Source organism: Hippocampus zosterae, chromosome 2, assembly GCF_025434085.1.
Source record: "Hippocampus zosterae strain Florida chromosome 2, ASM2543408v3, whole genome shotgun sequence".
NCBI lineage: Eukaryota > Metazoa > Chordata > Actinopteri > Syngnathiformes > Syngnathidae > Hippocampus > Hippocampus zosterae.
In genome coordinates this window covers 37,952,299-37,964,770 of record NC_067452.1, presented here as the reverse complement: position 1 = coordinate 37,964,770, position 12,472 = coordinate 37,952,299, and the positions used below count along the sequence as shown (strand labels likewise).

At 45.3% G+C, this 12,472-nt stretch overlaps 1 protein-coding gene across 4 annotated transcripts; it reads left to right on the top strand.

The window, feature by feature from the left end:
* The first annotated feature begins 1,434 nt into the window (after positions 1 to 1,434).
* LOC127596542 (outer dynein arm-docking complex subunit 1-like) lies at positions 1,435 to 12,040 on the top strand. Of its 4 annotated transcripts, XM_052059235.1 has the most exons (16): positions 1,436 to 2,236; positions 2,503 to 2,702; positions 3,144 to 3,213; positions 3,919 to 4,018; positions 4,162 to 4,351; positions 4,421 to 4,537; positions 4,606 to 4,719; positions 4,849 to 4,916; positions 6,139 to 6,308; positions 6,674 to 6,787; positions 6,869 to 6,951; positions 7,049 to 7,217; positions 8,428 to 8,606; positions 8,720 to 8,823; positions 11,569 to 11,651; positions 11,749 to 12,040. In XM_052059235.1, exons 3-15 carry the CDS (start codon positions 3,174 to 3,176, stop codon positions 11,645 to 11,647), a joined length of 1,527 nt encoding a protein of 508 aa, XP_051915195.1. In that variant the 5' UTR covers positions 1,436 to 2,236; positions 2,503 to 2,702; positions 3,144 to 3,173; the 3' UTR covers positions 11,648 to 11,651; positions 11,749 to 12,040. The 4 variants fall into 4 exon arrangements, with proteins under 4 accessions (XP_051915194.1, XP_051915196.1, XP_051915195.1 ...); XM_052059234.1 differs by having other exon boundaries at positions 1,435 to 2,236; positions 11,569 to 12,040; XM_052059236.1 differs by lacking the exon at positions 2,503 to 2,702 and having other exon boundaries at positions 1,435 to 2,236; positions 11,569 to 12,040.
* Positions 12,041 to 12,472: the final 432 nt, after the last annotated feature.

The window sequence follows — 12,472 nt, the reverse complement described above, 5'->3', positions numbered from 1 at the left end:
CCGGAGCTGGAATCGAACCCGGTACCTCTGCACTGTGAAGCCGACGTGCTAACCACTGGACTACCGGGCCGCCCTGATATGACATAATTTATAGCAAATTAATTGGGGATACCCTCAAGATATAACATTTGAACCCCTGGACCATTGCTCGATTCTACAGATTAATGACAATAACATCACTGACTTGACTGACTTTTATTTGGATGTGTGCGTGCGTGTGTTTATGTGCACGGGTGTCCCTCCCCGCTGCATAGCTCAGAATCCTAGGACATGACAAAGTCACTGGTTCTTTTTCCCTGTATTTTCTCCTTTCGTTCCTCCAACCTCCACTCCAGTTTCTTCCTTTGCCTTACTCCCGCTCCATCATTTCCTGTTGACTCACCATGAGCAAGAACTATTATTGGACTATTAATTCAGCAGAAAATTCACCACACGCCACCACTCGTCACAGCATGTCTCCGGAAAGAAAAAGAAAAAAAAGAGAAACATACTTTGTCGATTATGACGGATAAGTCAAAAGGTTTTTTTTTTTTTTAAATTCCTGAAACCTTGCTGTAGCACTGAGGTCAATGGATTTAACCGCGCCAGACAATAAATCTCCACTGCTCTGGGCTGTTTGAAGATGTGTCATAAGTGATTTAAGAGAGAGGAAGTGATGCCATGGTGAGCTTAAAGCCCACGTAAAGGCGTGGGAGACATGTGCCCCCGTGTGCGAGGGTGGGCCGTGAGGGGGGGGGCAGGGGAGAAGTTGGCGTGAGCTCTCTTGACAGTTGACTCATTCAAAAAACAGCTTGTGACTCACAGGACAAGCTCCTGGAGGAAATCAGGCACTTGTGTGTGTTTTGTTTAAGGACGAAACGACTCCGGTAAGGATAAGGCAACGGCAGTTTGACCTTTACCTCTGTCTTGACGTGCATGTCGGTTTTACATATCGTATGCGTATTGGACTTGACCGAAGGACAGTTCGGTGCAATCCTACACACGCATCAGGTCAAAGTTTGCAGTGATTCAGTCATGACAGCATTGCGCTACACACCCTTCTTGCCACTCTAGACCTGTGGAGCCTGTTCTGAAAAGGATCCTATTTTAACGGTTTTATATTGGGCATATTCTATAATAAATTGTCTATTTCAAATGTGTGGTTCATAAAAGACTGTGCACTAAGAGTTAGAAAAAAGAAAAGTTTGTAGGCATGATGTGTTTGGGGGTGCGATATGCGGATGTGACGAAAACAACAAGTGCAGAGTCTGGGGGTAAACAAACAAACCAAACGTGGCGAGAACGGTGGACCAACGCATGGGCGCTGCAATTAATTCTGCTCTAGCAGAATTCCCCAATTTCATTTTTGCTCAAGGTGAGCAGGGGCACTTTGAGCATTTTAGCTGATAAAGATATTTGTGTTTCTTTACCTACTGAATTTGAGAAGAGTTTGATATTCCTATTTGCTCAACGCGTGGACATTTTCATCCGTTATCGTGATTGGTCAAAAAAAAAAAAAAACTAGGGAGACGTGCGCAAATTGCGGCATCGCCCAATCAGCTCGAAGTATTGTACGAATGTTCCGCCTTTCTCGAGCTGTTCTGTTGATCACGCCCGGATTGTTATTGTGGAGAACACATTTGAGTGATTCACAATATCAATTTATCTCTTGCCAAGTAATTCAAGTGCCAAGAAAAGTATAGCACGAGGTGGGAATGCTGGTTGGTTGGTAGGTGGGAAGAGGAGGAAGAAGAGAGAAAATAGAAAAGAAAGACATACTACAGATAGACAGATTGATAGATAGAGAGCAAAGAAGAAGGAAATCCTTTTATTACTGGGCAGTAAATTCAAGAAAGTGAACAATGATGTCATCCACCCCGTGCTCTGTATCACAGTGCTTCACGCTGTGTAATAAACGCGGAAGTGTGCACACAGCTGGCGCGTGACGTCACGACAGGAACAGCTACCGAGCTTGGCCATGACGACCGCGATCATGATCAACATTCACTTACCGTCGACGTACACCGTGAGCTATCAAGAACACAACCCGCCTTTGCGACCCAAACGTTAACTAGTAACTGGAAATGGTTTTGTTCTTTGTTTGTTTTTGAATGAAGCCGACCCCCGTTAATTTTACGTTAGGTTGACGTCACTACGATGACTCGGCGGACGTGTACTCAGTGGGCTGTTGGACGTGATGCTACGTGAGCTAGCAACCTCAGCTAACCTGCAGGGGGAGACAGAGCACCATTCTCAGGTTTTACCTAACTCTATCCCCAATTTTTAAAAATTAAACAAAACTTGAAATTATATGTTGATGATAAAGAAAGAGATAGATAGATAACACTGAGAACTGATTAAACAAATGTTTTATTCTGATCTAAATGCAAGTAAAACTGTAGATTATGATTATTGGCATTTAGTAAAGAATAGTCTACATATGATAGTAATATGATGACAGTTAAGGAAAACTGGGAAGTATATTGATTGAGTTGCTTGCAAAGTCTGTGTAAAACGTTGCAGGACTGTTGTCACAAAACAAATTCCCCTACAAAGAATTAATTCTCCTAGAGTCCAAAACATTTTCCAAGCCTTCTCTGCTAAGCCTTCATGAACTCCTGGAAGGACTCTTCCGGGATTCTCTGCTGTTTCGTCATCAAGGCCATGTTGTTCCCTGGATAACTTCATTGATCTTGGGAAAAAGAAAAAAAATAAGGAGCCAGGTTGGTTGAGTCGGAGATTGCACTTGCACAGTGATGGCCTTCTTGGCCCCAGGATCAGCTCAGCTCAAACTCACTCATTGCCCTCATGAAGATATGCGGTATACAAAATAGATGGATGCATCCAATTTCTATCTACAGTTAGTCACACTAAAATAATGACATGTAAATGTTCCATCAATGCAGTCGCATATTCTAGTCACATTAGAAAAATGAATTTCGTGCAAATGCGCAATACTCTTTTGTGGAACTAAAAAGTACTATTTTTGGGGATAAGGTGGTTTTTTGGGGGGGGGGGTGGAATATTCTTGCTACGTATAATTTAGCTTTGCTCTGTTGTATTGAAATATGGTCAACTCTATTTGCGACAAAAGATAAGCTTAAGTCATGCGAAACATTTTTAAAAAGTACTTTAATCACGCCAACTGCTGTGTTGTTTCTTAGACTGGAGGTCTGCTCTCACTCTCATGAAACATGAAACGGTCTGCCCGAGGTCGATCACAGGAGGAAAATCGTAAGTGACATCACGCACAGTTTGTGGTTCTTATTGGTTAGAAACAAGCTGCCAGATCCAAAACAACCCTGTGCTGTGACACTGGACCAACAACAACAATGCATGATTGTTTAAAGTCATCCTACATCCTCAGAAAATAGGCGTGACAATGATGGCTTGACTGTTGACTTTTACATATTGCAAACATGTTTTGGGGCCTGAAAATATACGATATATATATATATACACATTATTGTGAATGGCGGGCGGCCCGGTAGTCCAGTGGTTAGCACGTCGGCTTCACAGTGCAGAGGTACCGGGTTCGATTCCAGCTCCGGCCTCCCTGTGTGGAGTTTGCATGTTCTCCCCGGGCCTGCGTGGGTTTTCTCCGGGTGCTCCGGTTTCCTCCCACATTCCAAAAGCATGCGTAGCAGGCTGATTGAACACTCTAAATTGTCCCTAGGTGTGAGTGTGAGTGCGAATGGTTGTTCGTTTCTGTGTGCCCTGCGATTGGCTGGCAACCGATTCAGGGTGTCCCCCGCCTACTGCCCGAAGACAGCTGGGATCGGCTCCAGCACCCCCCGCGACCCTAGTGAGGATCAAGCGGCTCGGAAGATGAATGAATGAATGTAAATGGTATCTGTAGTAGCAGGGCATTTTTGCCCTCACTGTCTCACGCGAAACAATGAGATTACGATGAAATTGCATTTGTGTTTTTAATTGCAGCTGAAAATGACCTGCACAAATTAAAGCTACAATTTCGTCAAGCTGTAAAGGACAAACAGGCATACGATGACAAAATTCAAAGCCTCCTTCTGAAAGACAGGCAAGTGGGTTACTTTTTTTTGTATTTTTTTTTTAATCAATCCTTAATTCCTTATTCATGCCCATGCCATACCGAAACATAAATTCTCATTGCTCTGTTGGCTTGAAGTGCAAGTGTATTTGCTTTTATCCTCGTCTGAGCAGCAGAGAGATCCAGAGGCTCCAGACTGAACATGACGAACTTTTACACATCCTCACCATCGCTCAGAGCAGTTCTAACCAAAAGAAAGAAGTCAACGCTGTGCAAGATCTCGATACCCTTTTGTCCAGCGAGGAGAGTATAGAGGAGGAGATACTAGCAAACAAAACCAATCTGGTGTCTTTTAAAAAGCAGGTTAGAACGGTCGTGCTAAAACAGTTGCGCAGTGTCATGCCAACCCATCATCTTTTGCTTGCTTCCTAGATTTTGGAATGGGAGAGGAAGTTGGTCGCACAGAGAGGGGGGACCGCGCCGCATAATACGAAATGTGAAGACACTTCCATAAAAGATATCTTGTCGAAAGAGGACAAACTGTACAAGGTTCGTGCTTCGATACCTCACATCCATCATTCAAAGCTAAAAGTAGTCATGATTTTTTTTTTTTAAAGGGTCACATATGCTTCAATGAGCTGATGATTAGGAACGGGCAGTTAAAGAAGGAACTAGACATGCTGGAGATGGAAAAGAACGAATTCCTGCAAATACAGCTTCAACTGAAAAAGGTCGGCCCCGAGAATGCTCCTGTTGAAATGTTTCCGAGAAATACATTTTGCACTGCACTTGCACCTCCATTGCTCGAGCTTGCAACAGCAGGAATGTGTGTTTGATGTTGCCCATGTTGTCTTCTCCAGGAGTTGCAAGCCATCCGCAAGGAAATTTCGGACTTGAGCGCGATGTGTACGAAAGCCAACAACGCCAGGTGAATGCTCCTTTACATCTCAATCCATTTGTTTTGCCTTTAACCATTTTTAACCACTTGAGGCATTATGTGAGTGAACGTAAGTTGATCTGCATTTTGTTTTCTTCCAATCGTAAGCGAAGGAACTATTCTTGACTCGCGATAAATATGATCATGCTGACAGTTTATGTACTACGTGTGTCGACCCATGCTTCCACCCCTATATGTGTCCCTCGAGCCAATCCCAACTGAGTTTGGGCGAGAGGTGAGGTACACCATGGACTGGTCACCAGTTAACCCCAATTGAAATGCAGACAATCAAACATTCACAATTCAACAATTTAAACAATTTTAGAGTCTTCAACTTACCTAAAATGTGCGTTTGCTGAACGTGGGAGGAAGCAGGAGTCCCTGGATTAATGATAGGTAAACGAAGCTTCATGAAGCACTTGTGATATTTTTTGAACCCTCCACAATGTGCTCTTGGTAAAAAGGTTTAGTGCAATGGAAATGTATTAAAATTCTCACTGCCATGAGTGCCATCTAGAGGAGTCAAAAACTACCACAAATGCTTCATGAAGCTTCACTTGCCCATCACTACCCTGGAGAAAAGAGTGCGTAGAGTTGGCATGCTCTCTCTGGTCTTATGTGGATTTAATCCCTCCCACAGTCCAAAAACAGGTCACTTTTTATTTTTAAAAAAGTGTTATGAGACTGAAATAATTTCAAAGTGGCATAAATGTACACATCCATCTGAAACTCTTGACATCCTTAACTGACTCATCACCCCATACAAACGAAACTGGGAACTATTCAGAAAGAGGAGTGCAGTTATCGCAGGGAATAGACAAAACATAAAAGGGTTCCACCAGTCCAACCTCTTTTGAACTCATGCTGTTGACAGGCACTCTGTAAAATTCACTGTCCTCAAATACTTGGGCAGTATAAGTTCATTTTCATATGAATAAAATGCTGCGTCGGTGCGCCCTCAAGTGGACACATGTAGGAACTACAGATACTTTGATTGAAAACCTGCACTTGGTGTTCTCTAAACCAATTTGCAAACACCTCGAGTCTACACTGGCCACCGGGCCAAGGTGTACACGTCCTATCACCCGAAGCCAGTTGAGAAAATCTCGCTCACCTGTGACCCAACGAATGTATGGAAAGGGAATCCTTCATTTTTATCCTTCGACGTGCAAGTGTTGAACTGTTCACTCACTGTACTGTGTTCGACATTTAGCGTTGCAATCCAGATCAAGCAGAAGAAGCTGAAGGAGCAAAAGGCTCAGTTCGAAGCTCAGTACACTCAAACGACAACCAACCTGGAGCATGAAATCGCCACACACTGCAACCTTGAGGCGATGGTCAACATCAAGAATGCCGGCGACGAAGGCTCTGACCGAGAGAAAGGTGAAGAACCTTTACTCGATGAGAAGGACGGATGGATCGATAGCTTAGAATAAACATGTACATGTTTGTCTAACGCAGACTATGTCCAGCTGCAGTCCTCGAGGGGGCGCTGTCCTGTCTGTTTCACATCTCTCCCTCCTCCGACACATCTAATTCAAATGATCAGCTCATAAGCAAGCCCGATAACATTCCTGATCATTGAATCAGGTGTGTTGGAGGAGGGAGACATCTAAAACATGCGGGAAAGGGGCCCTCAGGGACCAGATTTGGACACGCTTCATTATTTCTAGAAAAAAAAAAACAAAAAAAAAAGTCCCTCATTAACATTTACCAAAGAAATTTAATCCACTTAACTTTGTCCACAGCGGATCTTCTGGATCAGCTACAGAAGTTGGCCCATCTGGAAGATACCACCAGGAAAATCCTTATTGAGACGGGAGAGAATGACCTTGACACACTGGTGGAAAACTTCTTAAGAAGTAGGGTTCAAAATTCAGCAATGCTCAAGAATCACAGGAGTGATTTTCCTTGAAAGTAATTTGCCGTTTTCTTTTCATCAGTGGAGGAGGAGAACTATTCGTTACTGAGCTTTGTCAACTATCAGCACTGGGAAGTGGAGGACATGAAACAGCAGATCGCTCAGGTTTAATGCCGCTCATATTCCAAACTAGGTCATTGGAAACGTCCAGTTCGGTTGTCATAGGAATTAATGTGACGCTCGCTTTGTCCCCACCCCAAAGCTCTACAAGGAGAGCGAGCTCTTTGTTGCCGAGCAGAAACAACAGGGTCAGGACCGCAAAGCTCTCCAGACGGCCATTACCACCAAGCAAGAGACAACTGAGGAGCAGCTAAGCGGCTACGAAAAGCGAATTGACTTCTTGGAAAATATTGTCAACAACCTTAAAAAAGGTACAGCAGAGCAGCTGAAAATCCAGTTGTATCTTGTACGCTGTATAATAACAACAACAAAAAAAAACATCTTTATGTACAGTAATCCCTCGTTTATCGCGGTGACTAAAACCACCCGCGATAAACGAAAATCCGTGAAGTAACGACCAATTAACACGTATATGCCCCACGTGGGCCTTTGCACTTGAGCAGAGCGCACTAACGCACACCCACACCCACACACACACACACACACATCCCTCCCGTGCAGCAGTTTCTGATTAGTCAATTAAGGTTGTTTAGACAATTAAGGATGGAGAGACCCGCTTTTGTTCTTATAAATCTCTCTCTCTCTCTCTCTCTCTCTCTCTCTCTCTCTCTCTCTCTCTCTCTCTCTCTCTCTCTCTCTCTCTCTCTCTCTCTCTCTCTCTCTCTCTCTCTCTCTTTCTCTCTCTCATCAATACACACTCGCTTGCACCCATGCGTGCATGCGCACACGTGCCCCACGTGGACCTTCCACGCTTGAGCAGAGTGGCACGCAGAGTAGCACGCATCGTAAACAACACTTAGACACTGATTTTTGCAGACTTGAAAAAAAAAAACACTTAAAAAAAAATATTTTAATGTTTGAAAAAAATCCGCGATGCACCGAAGCCGCGATAAACGAACCGCGAAATAGCGAGCTATCACCGTATATGGTGCTTTTACAACCGCTGGTGCTGTAACAAAGCTTTTTACAGAACATTCAACATTAAATTCACAAAAAAAAAAACCACCAAGCATCAACAATAATACAATCATAACAACTCTTCCCGCATACGCCTGACGAGCTTAATGCTGCATTACCACCACCAACAGGTATTGTCCTTCCAGCGAAAGGAAACCAATGTGAATTGATGGTCAGGTGTGATAAAAGTTTGTGGTGGGAGTCTGAAGTGCATTTGCCCCCCCCCCCGACCCCCCTTGCATCCCATGACAAAAAAACAGCCAAGTGATTTCTTGTATTGTGAAACACTAGGGAAATCAAGGCAATTCTATCTCAAGGCACCAAATTAAAAATGAAAAGTCCACCTCACCCGTTACCCTCGCGGGCATAAGTAGGATAGAAAATGGATGGACAGATAACTGGAGAAATGTATGCAACGATGTTTTCCTTTGCCACCTGTTTCTTTGTACATCTCCCAAGTACATGAGCCATCAGTTAATTACGCCCATGTTGTTGTTTTTCCAGGTGTCGAAACGTTACTTGACATCAGCTATCAAAGTATGGACATGTCCAGCACGTTGAGCTCTTGTGACAGATCCCTGGATGAGCACATGACGGCCTGCTTGAAGTTGGTGGAGGAAAAAGTCAACGGCCTCCTCAATCTGCAGTCCATCCTTCTCTTCCAGGAGAGCTTAACACAGTGTGTATGTGCGCTTGTCATTCGACGTGAACCGCTTTTCACAAACTTTCGGCTTTTCCATTTCTTGTTACTTTAAGCCAACGGTGTTCAACATGACTGTGTTTTTCTCACCATCAGGACCTCGCCAGCGATGGCTTTGGTTCCATAGCGGATCAATTTCGAGGGAAGGGGAACACGCCTGCAGTCAACCTGTCCACCGCAGCTTCAACCCCGCCACCTGAGTAGGTCTTATTCATGACTTCATTAAATCACTACCGGACGTGACACACAAAGACCACACCAAATGTCATCGTTGAGAAGTGGAAAACACTTTCAGAGTGGAAAACAACAAAAAGTAGTATACCGGTAATTAGAATTTAAATTGCGCCTCAAATGCCAGAATTGAAACCACGAACCAAAAAAAAAAAAACATAAATGGAACTTACTGTGACGTTGGAAAACGGCCTGGCTACTCAGTATGACGTGACCATGTACAAATATCGTAACCTGAATGGTTGAATGGAGGGCTGGGTGATGAATCACTTATTAATTTCTTCAAATTTATTCGTCAGGATTTTTTTTTTTTTTTTTTTTTACCGGCTTCCGTCGTACACTGACGTGCATTGCTTCCACGAGCGCAGGGCAGCAAACAGAGGAGCTTACAATAGGAGTCAATCTTGCCATTGTAGCGAATAGATCACTGTGTCGCACAACTTTTCCGACCCCTCAGGAGAGAAAAGCAGCCAAATAAATAATAAAAAACGAGTCTGGTGGATTCAGCTCCGGCCTCCCTGTGTGGAGTTTGCATGTTCTCCCCGGGCCTGCGTGGGTTTTCTCCCACATTCCAAAAATATGCATGGCAGGCTGATTAAACACTCTAAATTGTCCCTAGGTGTGAGTGTGAGTGCAAATGGTTGTTCGTTTCTGTGTGCCCTGCGATTGGCTGGCAACCGATTCAGGGTATCCCCCGCCTACTGCCCGGAGACAGCTGGGATTGGCTCCAGCGCCCCCCGCGACCCTAGTGAGGATCAAGCGGTTAGGAAGATGAATGAATGAATGAATGAGTCTGGTGGAAGGCAATCATGGAGTCATCAAGCTGAACATTACCGAAGACATTGCGGCCGTCAGACGTTGCAAAAGCAGTGATTGATTAACACGTTGGAAGCTTTTGACCGTGCGGTATGTGCCGCCAAGTTTCAAATATTTGATAAAGTTTACCTTGCCTCACCTGTTAAAGACGTTACATGAGGAAAGAATCCGAGCGAGTTGGAGCAAGTAAGGGGTTAAATTTTTGCACCAGCTGAGCCAACCCGTGCAGTTTGGCAGATTACTTCATTCATGTTAAATTAGCTTGCAAATATGTTTTGATAAAAAAGGACATTTTGTGGGAGGCCCGGTAGTCCAGTGGTTAGCACGTCGGCTTCACAGTGCAGAGGTACCGGGTTCGATTCCAGCTCCGGCCTCCCTGTGTGGAGTTTGCATGTCCTCCCCGGGCCTGCGTGGGTTTTCTCCGGGTGCTCCGGTTTCCTCCCACATTCCAAAAACATGCGTGGCAGGCTGATTGGACACTCTAAATTGTCCCGAGGTGTGAGTGTGTGTGCGAATGGTTGTTCGTTTCTGTGTGCCCTGCAATTGGCTGGCAACCGATTCAGGGTGTCCCCCGCCTACTGCCCGGAGACAGCTGGGATAGGCTCCAACACCCCCGCGACCCTGGTTAGGATCAAGCGGTTAGGAAGATGAATGAATGAATGAAGATTTGGAGGTGGGCAGCCCGGTAGTCCAGTGGTTAGCACGTCGGCTTCACAGTGCAGAGGTAGAGGGTTCGATTCCGGCTCCGGCCTCCCTGTGTGGAGTTTGCATGTTCTCCCCGGGCCTGCGTGGGTTTTCTCCGGGTGCTCCGGTTTCCTCCCACATTCCAAAAACATGCGTGGCAGGCTGATTGGACACTCTAAATTGTCCCGAGGTGTGAGTGTGTGTGCGAATGGTTGTTCGTTTCTGTGTGCCCTGCAATTGGCTGGCAACCGATTCAGGGTGTCCCCCGCCTACTGCCCGGAGACAGCTGGGATAGGCTCCAACACCCCCGCGACCCTGGTTAGGATCAAGCGGTTAGGAAGATGAATGAATGAATGAAGATTTGGAGGTGGGCAGCCCGGTAGTCCAGTGGTTAGCACGTCGGCTTCACAGTGCAGAGGTAGAGGGTTCGATTCCGGCTCCGGCCTCCCTGTGTGGAGTTTGCATGTTCTCCCCGGGCCTGCGTGGGTTTTCTCCGGGTGCTCCGGTTTCCTCCCACTTTCCAGAAACATGCGTGGCAGGCTGATTGAACAGTCTAAATTGTCTCTAGGTGTGAGTGTGAACGTGGATCGTTGTTCGTCTCTGTGTGCCCTGCGATTGGCTGGCAACCGATTCAGGGTGTCCCCCGCCTGCTGCCCGAAGACAGCTGGGATAGGCTCCAGCACCCCCCGCGACCCTAGTGAGGATCAAGCGGCTCGGAAGATGAATGAATGAATAAAATAAAGCAGATAAATCTCAAATTTGTGTGTGTGTGTGCGTTGCGCACCCCGGTAAGGGTAGATCCCGGGAGGTTAGTTGATCGAAAAGTCGATCTTCGATCCAAAAAGTTTGGGCACCCCTGCCCTAGCGGAAAGCATCATAAAGACTTGAGAAGACTTGACATGACAATGACCGGAATTCTTGTCAAAAATACACGCATCATATTAATGAAGACTTGAGGCTGTAAAAGGGGGATCAACAAATGATGCACAAAATGTTAGCGTTACGTTTATTTTGAAATGAGGCCGTAACCCAAAGACAAACATTTCCTACAAGTCTCCCTAGAAGAGTGGAGGCTGTTACACATGCAAGTCTTTTCCTTTCTTGTACTTTTCACTTCTTTAAGGTGCTCCGGTACAGTTGTCTAATATCAAAAATGTGTTCATTCATCGTTTTCACGTGAAAAGATTAAACCAAAGTGTATGATGTTATTGCAGTGAGGACAAACCCCGGAAAGGCAGTCGTTCGGCAAGCAAAGGAGCAAATGAGAGGATGGGTTCCCACAGTAGCCCATAAGTGGGTGAGTTACGCGGAGACAACCGGTGACGGGAAAACTTCTGTTATTTGTAATTGCATTCCATTCGAGGTATCATTAAAAATCAGGGTTTTGTCTTCAGAGTTGGAGAGAAACGAGACACGAGGACCAGGTGTCTGTGTTGTGCATTGAACATGCACTAACGGTGAGCTGCTCTGCATTAGCCAGTCAGACTTGGATGATGGCCAATCACGCGGCTGGTCCTGATGTGCAGATGTTTCCATGGGGACAAATGCAGCTTTCACGCACATGTTCACTTTCCATATGGATCCGATGCGGTGTTTTACGCGGAATGAATGGGCCCCACAGATGAACTGCTCCTCCTAAGCTGCGCTCCTGGCGACACGGCCCGTCAAAAGCACAAAACATCAAACGTGGACTGCGGAAAAAAAAGACTCTCTGGACTTTCAAGTGAAACCGTCAATCTGCGATAAATACGTTTTTCAGTGTGTCACGAGCACTTCCGGTCTCAACTTCAAGGGGAGTGGTAGGCAATGGAACGGAAGAATGGACATGCGAACCCAATTTATCCATTTTAGTTCAAATGTAGACATGCATTTATAGGGCAGGCGCAAGATACAAGACCTGAGCGTTAAAGGAAAAGAGCAACAGGATCATTTTCAGTCTTTTTTTTATTTTATTTTTTTATTAAGCCATTCTGAATGATTTGGAGGGTGAATATTAGTCCAAACCAGTGTTTCTTAACCTGGGTTCGATCGAACCCCAGGGGTTCGGTGAGTCGGTCTCAGGGGTTTGAATGCAGCCTCTGCCATGCAGGGTGAGACTCAAACTCATCATGTTAATTA